This window comes from Pristis pectinata, chromosome 6 (genome assembly GCF_009764475.1).
Source record: "Pristis pectinata isolate sPriPec2 chromosome 6, sPriPec2.1.pri, whole genome shotgun sequence".
NCBI lineage: Eukaryota > Metazoa > Chordata > Chondrichthyes > Rhinopristiformes > Pristidae > Pristis > Pristis pectinata.
Window position 1 is genome coordinate 20,142,992 of NC_067410.1, and position 14,349 is coordinate 20,157,340.

The 14,349-nt window shown below is 39.8% G+C and overlaps 1 protein-coding gene across 1 annotated transcript in view; it reads left to right on the forward strand.

The window, feature by feature from the left end:
* The window catches only part of cfap92 (cilia and flagella associated protein 92 (putative)), an 80,603-nt gene that overhangs the window by 41,257 nt on the left and 24,997 nt on the right, over positions 1–14,349 (forward strand). Inside the window, exon 10 of the mRNA XM_052017738.1 lies at positions 11,092–12,074. Within this exon, the coding sequence (XP_051873698.1) occupies positions 11,092–12,074 (983 nt within the window). The remainder of the gene's footprint in view (positions 1–11,091; positions 12,075–14,349) is intronic.

The window sequence follows — 14,349 nt, forward strand, 5'->3', positions numbered from 1 at the left end:
ACTTTGTATTCTTTGGTACAGTTTATAACATAAGAGGCACTAAGGATTCTAGTTCTTGAGCTAGTCACTATTTAAAAATAAGGGGCAGCCTATTTAAGATGGAGGTTTTAGAGGGTCACAATTTTATTGATTGGCGGATCAATCTTGAGGGCCAATCTCTAGGGGCTGAGTGGCCTAATTCATTTATTTGTATGCTATAAAAATACAAGTTGTTGGTATTGAGACAGCGTCAGCACGCAAGGAAAGCTTAATGCTACTGGAATGATGAATTCGCAACAGCTTGTTGATTTAGAGTGAGGGTAGTCTTTAGTGAATAGCCACAAGACTCCTGCTCTAAAGTTAAGGGCAAGAAGACACCCAAAGTATCCTGTTGACGAACATGTAATTTTGTTTTCATTTTATTTATTGAAGTTTAACAGCTTTTAAATGTTTCCTTTCAATTATTGTAATGTTGCTTTAATTACTTTATCATTTTTGAAGATTTGTTTTATGTTTATAATTTCCAACTGAACCCAAAGAAACAATTGATAGGACTTTGGGAAGGCTATTCAGGAGCTGCTGAGAGAACAAGAGGAAGTAATCTTATCTGGATAAATAGGCATAGATAGCAGTGAGTAGGAGCCTTCAACTTCGGTTGTATTTGCAGTGATCACCTGCTTCTCCCGTTCGTCAAAGTGGAGTAACCAGGAGAGGCATGAGGGAAGATGGTGATCCTTGTGCTGGTGTTCTTTTTGCCATTGGCATTGAAAGGCACTTGTTTTGACTGCCAAGGAGCTTTGTTGTCCTGGCTTCCATTGATACTAAAATCAGTTCTGCTCCTCACTGATATGAGGTCTCCTTCCAGACCTACTGTGGCTTCACCTGGGGATTATTCTGATTTCTTTTTGTACGCGTAATCCCTCGCTTTTCTCAGTACATTAAGTGTACTATATCCACCCCCACCCCAAAAAATTTCGACCAGTTTTTTTACTGTTTAAAAAAACCACACCATTTTTCTCTTGGTGTCTGCCACTGATTTCAATCCTAGCCTTAGCCACACGGGTTTCCGAGGTTATTTACAGTGATATCCTCGGAAATTCAATAGATTACTTCTTGTCTGGTGATTATGGTCTATTTACCCTTTAAGAAGTAAAGACAGTGAAGGCACTGTATGCCATCATATGGCAGAGAATACATGTTCAAGAAGTGCTAGCAGTGGAACACCTTTCTAGTCTTTCACTGTTCCCCATATTGTGTGAAGGAACACTTGCAGGGGAAAGAGAAATCTTTTTTAAAAAGAAAAGCAAGAGTATATACGGTACAGATTGGTAATTTGTGGAAAGGTATTGAAAATGGAAAATATGTTTAATACAGTCAATATTGTAAGGTTTGACTGCTTCCTGTTATTTTTGCTGTTTTGAAAATATCAGTAGGTATCTCAGTACTGAGTGACTTGTAGTGGTTGATGGAGGTGGCATTCATTGTCGTCTCCTTCCACGAACCTGGATCATACCCTTGAGGATCCTCCAATTCAAAACTGGCTCCTCTTTCATATTTAGTGTTAGCTTAACTAGGAATTGCGTCATTGGACTGGATCTATTTACTCTAGGGCAAACGTTGCAATGTAATTGCATTCAGATGGCTCAGTTTACCTGGAAGGCTATTCAAAGCTTGTAAAAATGCAGCCACTTTCATGATGGATCATTTGTCTGCACTGACCAGTAACTGAACAAAATTGGTATTCTGTGAGCCTCCTATGGTTGTTCAGTGAAACTGGAATGTCCTTGTCAAATACTTGGCTTTAGGATTAATTTCTAAAAGCAGTTCTTGTAGTCTGTAATGATTAAAATCTGAAAGCTAGTTCAGAGATGGAATGCAGATCAAACTGCCTACAGCCAGGCTTTAGCAGGAAAACGTATTTACTTATTTTAAGCAAGTTTTTTATTGCATGAATAATGTGCTGCAATTTAGAAACTAGTTACTATCTAGAGTACCAAATGTACTCTAGATAGACAAATTAAAACATTGATGATTTCGAGTATGAAACCATTCATGATGACCATAAAATACATGAACAGCAGATATGGTAACTTAGTGAGATCTTGTAGGCAATCTGCAGTGAAAGGATTAATGTCTGTTTTCCAATATGCATTGAATAATGGTGCCAGAAATTTCCATAGGCCTACTGTCCTTTAATGGAACAATAAAGATTATAATAGTGTTTTTGTTTGAGTGGGATTTCAGCAAGGCTTTCCTTTCCAGATGACTCCATTGAAATCTATTTGGATTGAAACCGCCTGTTTTATTGAATTCAGCAAAGTGCCAAAGAGATGAATAATTTTAAACTTCTACGCAAAAACTTCATGCTACAAAGTCTGTACATTTTCTAATATTACATCGATGCATCTGGCTTTAGCTGTGATCAATCTGCTTTGATGTCATGTACTATTTTGACTACTTCCCCAAGTGCATAATATATATTAACAAAAAAGTAAACCTAGTTGGAACAAACAAGGCCGACAATGTGATTTAAAATGCAAGATAATCTAAAACCCTGATTTAAAAAGCAAATTGCATCTTTAATATCACTGCCCTCTATCCAGCTCCCCATTGCTGGAACTTGGAAGATCACTCAGCATGGAGATATGGAGCTCCTGGCTGCATCCTTGCCAGCACGATGAGTGTGGGCCACTACTGAGCACCTGCTCCTTGTGTTGACAGATCACTCGGATCCTACGGTCTCACAGCTGTTTTCTCTTTATTTGGCTGCACAGCTCTCCCCAGTCCAGGGATTTCTCCGTGATAACAACTTCAATAGCCAGCGACCACCAATGAGCTTGTTACCCTAGCGAAATCTCTGACTGAGGAGAGCTGTGCAGCCAGAGGGAGGGAGACAGCAGCTTCCATCGGGTCCAAGAGGAGGTGATAAGAGAGACTGTCAGGTCTGGGTAGTCTGTCAGCAGGTGTAGCAGGTACAGCCAGTCCCCTGCTGTGGCTTGCACACACTGTGCTGGCCAGGGTGTAACACTGAGTCTCACATGTCAGTGCTGAATGGCCACAATGCTTGCCCCTGCCCACACAACACCACCCCCCTCAGGTGGTCTCTCCACACCAAGTCCTGCACGATATTTTGCTGTGATAATGTCAGCCGAGGATGGTGGTTTGCACCAGGTCCCTGGCACCTAGATTCCTGGGTCTCGAGTTCTTGGAACACCAGAGTACAGCCCATATGTGTTTTTCTTTTAAGTACAGGTGGATATGCATCTGTGAGTGAGACTGAGAACACTACAGGGGATGACAGGGTTCTGGTCCTGCTTGTAACACTGAAATGAACAGAAATGGGTGTGATGGGAGAGCGAGCAGGCGTGTGAAGAGTGGGTGTCAGCTGGCCTCACTGACTCAGTGAGTGAGAGCATGAATGAGTCTGCTCAGTGCTCCCAGCTCTGCTCTGCTTGACCCAGCCCTGATTGTTGCAGCTCAAGTGTGCGGGTGGGAAGAGAAGACACACGGAAATACCCCATTCCCACCCGGCAGAAAGTGCCTGCAGCCCCACAGCAGCCGGCAAATCCATCCCCATCCATCCCACTGGTCTCCCAAACGCTCGATCGTATTTATGGGCTGTCTATAAGTCGGGTGTTTGTAATATGGGGAGGACCTGTATAACACATCAGCACTCTGTGTTAGCACCTAAGTGGGGTACCAGTGTATTCATAATTTTGACATATTATTGGTTAGCTTACAGATAAAACAGTTTTATTTCTCATGTATGTTCTGATTTCATTTCTAACTATATCCTGCCTCTCCAGACTGACTCCTGATCCAATTTTTTAGCCACTGTAATGGCAGAATGCTCATAACTGTACAATTATCTGGCCTATGTTCACTGCTGATCAGTGATGAGATATGCCTGTGATTTTTTTTTGCTGTTCTACTCCCAAACTATGATCTCTCCCTCCACCCCATGTAACTGGTGACTTGCTGAAGAACTAGAAAATGCACACCATTTGATTGATCAAGTTTATGATGTCAGCCAAAGTGAACTATGAACTTAAAACTCATGGGAGTGTTTACTTTTTAAACCATTGTAATGATTATTGATGTATAGATTGACATGTGATCAAGATCCCCCTTCTCCTACATACTGTCCTCCCTGGTCAGTGACTAACAAAAACAATAAATCTGTACACTGAAATCAAAAAGGGATATGGTAAGCAGAAGTCCAGTTGAGGGATCAAAGGAAAATGTTGCATAGATTTCCCATGTGATTTACATTGAACTGGATGAAAGCATCGAAATCAAAAACCTCCCAGTCTGGTTCCAAAGAACACAAACATAGAAGATAAACACACTTTTGCAGGGGTCTTGGGGAGGTTATATCTGGCCCAGTTTGCAGTTTTGCACATGTTTGCATTTGGATCAGGGAAACATAAGAATGTACAGACGTATAGCAGTCTATTCCAATATTTAGTAATTACACTAACCCATTACAGGCAGCCCCCAGGTTCTGTTCCTGAGAACTGTCTATAAGCTGGTTTCTCCACAAGTCAGAGTCCATTTTCTATAGTAACCCATATCATATTGCTCTACATATACTTGCTATATTTCATTGGACATTCACCCTAAAACTACCTATAATTAAACTAATAGAATATGTGCTGTTTCCAGTCATGAAACATATAATAATGATTATTATTACTTTCTTGGAAAATGCTTTAAGTGAATACCATGAAACATCATTATTATTATTGCATTCTTGGAAAATGCTTTAAAAATGTATGGGAGAATTTGTGTAAAGTCAGATTTCCATAAGTCAGGACATCCTTAACCCAGGAAGCCCCCGCACTCGATTCCTTGTATGCAGTTTTCCACCAGGTACTTATCTGGTGATCACTTGAAATAGCGGATACACTCAGTCCCACGGTGCTTTCCTGGCACTTCATTCCAAACTGTAATCAGAATCTGCATGAAATTAAAAAGAATGACAATTTCAGTTCAGTAACGTTTGACACTATGGAATCCTCTTATAGTTCGTCTTAGAATTCAGCAGTGAGGTCACCACAGGCTTCCTCATCTTCAGTTATTCCAGCCTTGTCTCATAACTGCTATGCTCTTGCAACTCGCAACTGCTCTGCCCAGGACCACAAGAAACTGCAGAGTGTTGTGGACACAGCCCAGCACATCACGGAAACCAGCCTCTCCTCCATGCACTCTGTCTATACCTCTTGCTGCCTTGGTGAAGCAGCCAGCATAATCAAAGACCCCACCCATCCACTCTTCTCTCCTCTCCCATCAGGCAGAAGGTACAGGAGCCTGAGGGCACATACCATCAGGCTCAAGGACAGCTTCTATCCCACGGTGATAAGACGATTGAATGGTTCCCTTGTATGATGAGACGGACTCTTGACCTCACAATCTACCTTGTTTGACCTTGCACCTTATTGTCTACCTGCAATGCACTTCCCTGTAGCTGTGACACTTTACTCTGTACTCTGTTATTTTTATCCTGTACTACCTCAATGCACTGTGTAATGAATTGATCTGTACGATCAGTATGCAAGACCAGTTTTTCACTGTACCTCGGTACAAGTGAAAATAATAAACCAATACCAATACCAACTCGGGTTCCCAATTTCAGCCATCAACTTGGTTGCCCTTAGCTTCACAAGGATGTTTTTCTTCAATTCAGTATCTACACATTAGAAATGGATCTAACTTAACATATTGTTTGCTGTTGTAACTGGATTAAAGCTCTGCATTGAACTCAATAGTGAAATTGCAGCCTAGTGTCTTGTGTTTGCTCTTTTGCTGCTGCACATTGTTCTGATGGTTTGAGCTGGCCATCCATCAGTCTCCCAAATCACTTTCTTGTGTCATATCTTATAATATATTTAGATTACTTTATATATGACTTATTGTTCTTGCCTAATCTCACAAATTTATATTTATACTAAATTGGATCAAATAGCTACGCAATCTATCTCAATTCTTCACCATTTGACCATTCTCTTTCTTGTTATAAACAGTACATCGTGGTTTATCGTACATAGAGTTGTGACATTTTTATCACTGCCCCACTTCAGAGTCATTAATGTACAATGCAAACTAAACCCATAGAAATGCAAAGAGGATTACTGTAAACTCAGACTGCAGTAGGACCTATGTTTTGGAACTGTCACGCTAAGTCTCTTTGTCTTGTAACATCTATCCCCATCTTCAAGTGCCACTTCAAAATCCACCTTATAACAATCCTCCCATTCATTTCCCCTAATCTTCCTATTAATAATCAGAAGCATTTTTATTATCACTGTCTTGTATGGTGTGAACTTTGTTGTTTTGCCTACCTTTAATCTACTCATTCACAGAGAAATACCTTGGGATATTTCTTGTATGTAAATGCAAATTGATGTAATGGTGTCACCTTTAAATATTTTTCAGAAAAAAAACAATGGTTGTCTCAATGTTTTCATCCAAACGGTTGATTTCAAGTAACACCAGTAAAACTAAATAGTACAATTTGAAGGAGAGGAGATTTGAAGCAGAAGGACCTGGGGAAATCAGTAGACAAATCTTTGAAGGTGGTTGACCAAAGTTGAGAAGCCTGTTAAAAAAGCATAATGGATCTTGGGATGTATAGAGTACAAAGGTAATGGAAGTCCTCTTGAATGTTTTCCAGTCAGGACTCTGACCTCAACTAAAGTATTGAGTACAATTCTGAACACCACTCTTTAGTAAGGATATCAAGGCCTTTGAAAGTAGAGATTTACTAGAATGCCACCAGGAATGAAGGATCTCTTACTCAGCGAGACTAGAGAAACTGAACTTTTCACCTTTAGAGCAGGGAAGATTAAAGGGAAATCATCAGAATCAGTTTTATTATCACTGACATATGTCGTGAAATTTGTTGTTTTGTGGCAGCAGTACAGTGCAAGACATGAAGACATAAAAATTACTATATAGTGCAAAAGAGGAATAATGAGGTAGTGTTCATGGGTTCATGGACAGTTCAGAAATCTGACAGTGGAGGGGAAGAAGCTGTTCCTGAAACATTGAGTATGGGTCTTCAGGCTCCCTTACCTCCTCCCCAATGGTAGTAACGTGAAGAGGGCATGTCCAGAGTGGTGAGGATCCTTAATGATGGATACTGCCTTTTTGAGGCACCGCCTCTTGAAGATGTCCCCGATGGTGGGGAGGGTTGTGGCCATATTGGAGCTGGCTGAGTCTACAGCCCTCTGCAGCTCTTTTGATCCTGCACATTGGAGCCTCCATACAAGGTGGTGATGCAACCAGTCAGAATGCTCTCCACCATACATCTGTAGAAATTTGCAAAAGTCTTTGGTGACATATCAAATCTCCTCCAACTCCTAATGAAGTAGAGGTGCTGGCATGCCGCCTTCATGATTGCATCAATGTGTTGGGCTCAGGATATATCCTCTGAGATGTTGACACCCGGAAAGCTGCTCACCCTTTCCACCGCTGACCCCTTAATGAAGACTGGTGTGTGTTCTCCCGACTTCCCCTTCTTGAAGTCCACAATCAATTCCATGGTCTTGGTGACGTTGAGTGTGAGGTTGTTGTTGCGACACCACTCAACCAGCCAATCTCTCACTACCGTATGCCTTCTCGTCGCCATCTGAGATTCTGCCAAAAACAGTGGTGTCATCAGCGAATTTATAAATGGCGTTTGAGCTGTGCCTAGCCACACAGTCATGGATGTAGAGAGAGCAGAGCAGTGGGCTAAGCACACATCCTTGAGGTGCGCCTGTGTTGATCCTCAGTGAGGAGGAGATGTTACTACTGATCTGCACTGACTGTGGTCTCCCAGTAAGAAAGTCAAGGATCCAGTTGCAGAGGGAGTTAGAGAGGGGGTTTTGAAGCTTGTTGATTAGTACTGAGGGGATGATGGTGTTGAACGCCGAGCTGTAATCGATAAATTGGGTAATCATTGGAGGAATCAGCTGCAAATTGGGTAACTGCTTTCCAGCACAACCCAAGCATTGCTTCCTCACATAATGACACACATTGTCTGTCTGATGCTAAAGTTCTGTCCTCCCTGTGTCATGTTGCCTTGTGCGCTATATGACCAAGCAATATTTTGGTTATAGGTTTGACTACATTGCTCTTTCCCGTTTAAGGAATGAGATGTGGAACTGAAGGGTTCCAAGAATAGCTTAAAATCATTTGTCCTCAGATGTGCTAAGGATGTTGTGATTGGGGGTTGTGTACTGATGCAGCAAATTCTACTGATGCAGCAAATGCTTCTAACTGTGTTTAGTGATGTTTTTAATGAAAGTTCCAGTTTAAACAGCACAGAACTTGTTTTTGCCACAATCTAGTGTGACACAGAGATGCTCCACCAGCCACTGCCAGTCAGCTTTTAACAGAAAATCTCAGAAGGAAACAACAACTAAAACAATTGGGAAAATCATAAATCTGAAAACATTGCTTTAAGGAAATTCCACAGAATTCCAACAACTGGAAATTTACTGTGTAGTAGGAAATGTAAGTATTGGCCTTGAACCATTTAAGAGCTTTAGTACTCATGGAGACTTCCCCTAGACCCAATCCAGACAGATGAGGGAAGTGCCCAGTGCAATCCTGTCCGAAGCAGATGGAAAAGTGTATAAGGCACAATAAAACATTCAAATGTATCAGCTGCTCCATTTCAGGAAGATCACTTTGGCCTATTTAAATAGCTTGTTGGAAAGTTGAACTTTGTGCCAATGGAGACAGGTTTTCCAGCAGCTCTTGCTCTCCTGCCCCACTGCCATAAACACTGGAAAATATACACTCTTGGGCATTTTCACTCAGGAAAATAGATTATAATTATTCTGCTTATTGTGTGGCTTATTTCCCAGTTTGTGAGATCATCACCACTTTATTTAAAGGAACAATGTATTGCCCTGCCTGCAGAGCTACTTATTCTATGCTTAGGGTTCCACCAAAGTCTGTGAAGTTCTATGAAGCTGTTCCCACTCAATGATGGAGATGCACTGGTAAACCTATTTAGCTCGTGTGTAGCAGGAACAGCTCCAGGGATGTTCTCAGTTCAGTGTTTCTGGTCACAAGGTTAGATGTTAATATCAAATGTCTGGTCTGTTACTTGTTTTACTTCTATGTTCTGGTTTAATCTTTATTTCTGAGAGAAGGATTGAGGAGAGTCAGTGATTCAAATTTTGTTTAGGAGCTTCACCTACAAATAATTTAGAATCTTTGATTGGCAATTGAGTGGCACATGGAGTTAATTATTCTTTCATAATTGTAACAAAATTACATTGCAGTTTGATATAATAGGCAGCTATTGAGAGGAGGTACCTGTGAAAGTGTCAGGCTTTAGATAAGTGGCACAGTGTGCTGAAAAGTAATTGAGTTTCAGGTACCTTACTAACAACATGCATGGCCCTTACTTCCCTCTAATATCCTACACCAAGTTTAGTAGTGGCAGAAATATCAAGCAACAAGGTCTACCACAAGTTCGGTTAACTTGCACGGAAATTGACCTCTCAATACATGGAATGAATTTCAGTTGGAACAGTAGTCAAAAATCCAATGTAGGTTTATGGGGAAAAAAACTAGATATTCTGGTAGGATCCTACTGTTATATTAAATGATCTTCCATATTCCAACACATCTTGTGATCTAGGAATGGTTTGGTCTGACATTTGTTCTCAAATACTGCTCTCTCAGCCTGCTGAGGCCTAAGAATGGGAAGAATCATATGGTTCAGGAAATGTTGTGTAAATGTTTTTAGAATTGGGAATAATTCAGATGGTTAGTTTGTTGCAAGAGACCGCCCTGTAATAAAAACATTAAGCTCAAGAAACACTTGCAGAAAGGCATGGAGATAACATTATAATTGGACAACATGGGACCTACCCTTTCCTCCATCACCCAGTTCCAGAAGAAGTGGTGGGGTCATGAGACAAAAGAATTCTTTATGAAACAGTCATCGTCTTCTGATCTAAAAGAGAAAAGAGGTTCCTGAGCGAAATAAAGATTATTTTTAATATTATTGGCAAAAGAGCCATGGGATTTGAAGAAAAAACGTCCTCAGTTGGTAATATTTGCAATCTTGAATTCACCTTAGATTCAAATGTGGCTTTCAAAAGAGAATTGGATCAGTAATTGAAGAAGAAAAGGAGCAGTGTTATTGAGAAAGAGCTGGGAAATGGGACTGATTGGATTGAACTTGCAGTGAGTCAGTGTGGGCACAATGGGCTGAGTATTAATCCACAGTGTCATGATACTATTCCATAATTCTAACCAATTACTCAATTTCCATTTGCATCAGTGAGTATAATATATATAATTTAAATTCAGAAGTGGAATAAATTATAAAAAGTCATTGTTGATAAGAATCTAAGTGGTTAAAAATGTTGCAGCTGTTGGAGTCTGAAATAAAACAGAAAATGCTGGAAATACTCAGCAGATCAGGTAATATCTGTGAAGAGAGAAACAGTTAATGGTCAGGTTAATAATCTTTCAATTAAAACTGTTATGGACATAATCTATTGCATCAAAGTAATATATTGTATTTTAAATGTTAATTGCTTCTCATCACTGAACAAAGATTTTTTAGGCAAAATAATAATTATACATGAAGTCTCCGGATTACGAACGAGTTCCGTTTTTGAGTCTGTTCGTAAGTCGAATTTGTATGTAAGTCGGAACAGTTACGTACAGTTCACATCTAGTGTCAATTAGTCAAATGTTTGTCCTAGTATATATTTTACCTAAAACATCATAAATGTAATAATGCTTAAAATGCTTAAAACACGCAGTGTTTTGAGCATCGCGCGAGGTAGTCCACCCGTTCGTTTGTATGAACCATTGTGTGTAACACGATTTTTAAAAAAATAATAGGCTTTACAGAGGTTGGTTCATAAGTACATGCATTCGTAAGTTGGGTGTTCGTAACCCGGGGATTTCCTGTATGGGGAAAAACGATGAGTTCAGTGGAAAATGGGAAGTAAACTGTATTTTTCAATTTATTTATTCAATCTAATACTTCTGGTTGTACACCCAGCACTGAAGTATATATTTAGAAGTTTTAATTATCTATACTTTAAGAAAAGCAATGAATAATAATTGTCTTTTTATTATTTCCCTTCCAAGGAAAGATGTGGTCCTGTGTACTGTCAGTATCAGTTCTATGATTTCCCTTGTCATCAGACTAAAGGCAGAGAACATGGGACTGAGGTCTCCTTCAAGGATGTAAATGTGATTCTGACTGGGACCATCAATCCTGATAAACTCAGAGAGTATTTCCGTGGGCCACCTCTAGTGATAGAGATCCATGACCGTGACAGGAAGCTGAAAGCCCAGTCCCAACCACCAGCATTGTTTGGTACTGAACCTGAAGATAGCAAACTGAGCAATGTCGGCCTTGTTAGTAATAAACGAACTATTCACGACCCCTTTGTGGATGCAGATAAATCTTGGGATCCTTATGGCATTGCTAAACTGGATTTTTCAGAATTGGTATATGGTGAAACATGCTTGAACGTTGCTGTTTCCATACAGAACAGTAGTTTGCCAGATCCAATAGGTTATCGAACCGATGGATTGGGCAGACGTATTCTAGGTGTTGCAGGAGCTATTGATGGACCAGAAGACCGACCACTACCAAAAGGCCATTACCTGGAATCGAACTCTGTGCTTAATGTTAGAGTGCAACTCGCTTATCCTTTATCAGGAAGGAGCGATTCTGTGTTGGATGAAATAGAGGAGTGCCAATTTGGTCGGATAATATACATCTTTGATTATAAAAACAGAACCTTTCTTCACAGTCTACTAGAGCAAATTAGTTCAATTAACTCTCTAGCTCTTTGCCTGGATTCTCAGTCAAGTGGGAAAGGAAGCGGAGGTGGGTCAGTGGATGTGGAACTTAAGCCAGATTCTGAAACTAAAGCCGCTTCCAATCTGGAAAATGTTTCGGTTTCCAATCTGGATAGTGTTTCCAGTACAGATGTTGTGACAGCTTCCAATCTGGACGTTGTGACGGGTTTTCACATAATGGATGGAATAATTCACCTCTTTGTTTTGGAGGGACTGAAGAACAAAGGACTCAAAGGGCTATGGGAGAAGCTGCCGGTCAGGTGAGATGATCCAATGCAACTTACAGACTTTATAAAAAAACTGTAAAGACAAAATTGCTAAAAATTCATTTTGAAATACATATCCAAAATATCAAAGGGCTGCTGACAATTCGTAACTAAATAAAAGAAAGGGTGAAAAATGCTGCTTTTAAAACTAGTCTTTCAGTAAGTGAGGTGATGGAATCCAGGAGGATTTACCATAAACAGAAGTTACTGCCAGGAGCTTAGGGATGCATTGTGTCCAGCAAGATATTCCCAATCTCCTTTATTCATTGTTAGTGGATGATAAATAGTCAGTACAACATCTCGTTTTAAAAGGTTACTGTCTGTGTTTTTCTTTTTAGGAGGTCAAGCCTAACCTGCTTAGCAGCTGACTTAAGGCCTAAGGAAACAGGCTACTGGGGAACAAGATCTGTACCATGGGGGAAAGTGAAAAGTAGTTCCCATAAGACATCTTTTGTTCCAAGTTTCGTGTTGATAATTCCACAAGTAGATAGAGCTGTGCAGTCTTTAATTTGAAGAATCCATTGTAGAGTTAACTGTTCTTCCCATCAGGAGAAAAATCTGGCTCCTAAAGAAAGCAACCTTGGCAAAGAACTGCCCTATTATGAAAAATGTCTTAACAGTCAGTGTGAGAAAATAGGGCATGTAAGAGATTTTACATAAACACTGTAATTTTACAAATATTAATTTGTTGAATGAATAGGGAATAAAATCATTCATCAACAAGCACAAGAGGTGCACTTGTTAAATTAGCTTTTACAGCATAAGTGACTGCTTGATGAAAAGAATTGGACATGGGATGCTGATTTGATGCGAGATTTTTACCAAATTCAGTTTCATTCCTACTATTCCATTCCTTATGTTTGTCTTCAGGGGATATGGATGTCACTGGCAATGTCAGCATTTATAGTCCATCTCTACTTTCCCTAGGGAGGTGTCAAGACCACACCATATTGGTGGATTTGAAGTCACATATGGGTCAAACTACCCAAGGACAGTGGATTTCCTTTCCTGAAGGATATTAGTGAAACAGATGTGTTTTTACATTAATCCAATAGTTTTGTGGTTGCAGTTATTGAGACCAGCTTTTGTTTTAAAAAAAATTCCTTGTTTATCTGATAACTTGAATTTAAATTTCCCATAGTGAAATTCAAACTTGCTTCTTTAGATTAGTGGGTACACAAATGTGGCTTTTAATCCAGTAATTTAATTAATATGCTACTGTACCTCATGTAGTTAGATCATATAAAAATGATATCATTAACATAAAAGTCACACTGGGGCATTCAATGCCAGATGTACTTGTTTACATACATTATTATTTTAACATTAAATGTGCACACTTCCTGCTACAGAAAATTACTTCCTTTTGTGTAATTGTGTGTCACCTTCTAGCATTATAAATTTCTATGACCAGATTTCACATTGAACACTGAACTCACTAGAACATAATTTTTCAGTTGTTTCATTGCCTTCTTAATTGCCTGCTACGTGTTAGAATTCATGCATTGTGTCCAAGGACATCTCTCCCTTTGAACATCAACACTTCTCAATCTCTCACTATTTATAAAATACTCAACATTTCTGTTTCACTCAACCTCACATTTGACTTCATCTGCCATGCTGCTACTTACTCACTTAACTTGGCTACAATTCCCTGTTCCCTTGAAGCCTCGTTGCATTCTCAACACCACTCACGTTCCCACTTGTTTCATGTCATCACCAACCTTGGTCACCACAGCCAATTCATTAATGTAGATTGTGAATTGTCAGGGCCCAGGCACTGATTGCTGCAGTACTTCAACAGTCACAGCCTGACAACAACAGAAAGAACTGTTTACAGAACCTCTAAATTCCAGTCTTCAACTGTTATGTGGGGCCTGATCAAAAGACTTCTGAAAAACCAGAAACAGCATATCCACAGGTTCCCCCTCATCTACTCTCCTAGATACTACCTCAAAGAACTCCAATCAAACATGATTTTATTTTCATAAATCCATGTCGACTCAAACATATTATTTTCTAACTGTCCTGATATCTCATCCTTTATTACAAATTACAGCAATTTCCCTACTTTATCTCTTTCTCCTTTCTCAAATAGTGTGGTTATATTTGCTTCCCTCCAATCTGCAGAAACCATTCCAGAATCTATACTTTGGAAAATTATAACCAGAGCATCCACTATCTCCACAGCCACCTCTTTATGGGATGTAGATCACTGGGTCCATGAGATTTATCAGTTCCTAGGGTCATTAAGTTTGAGTGGTATTTT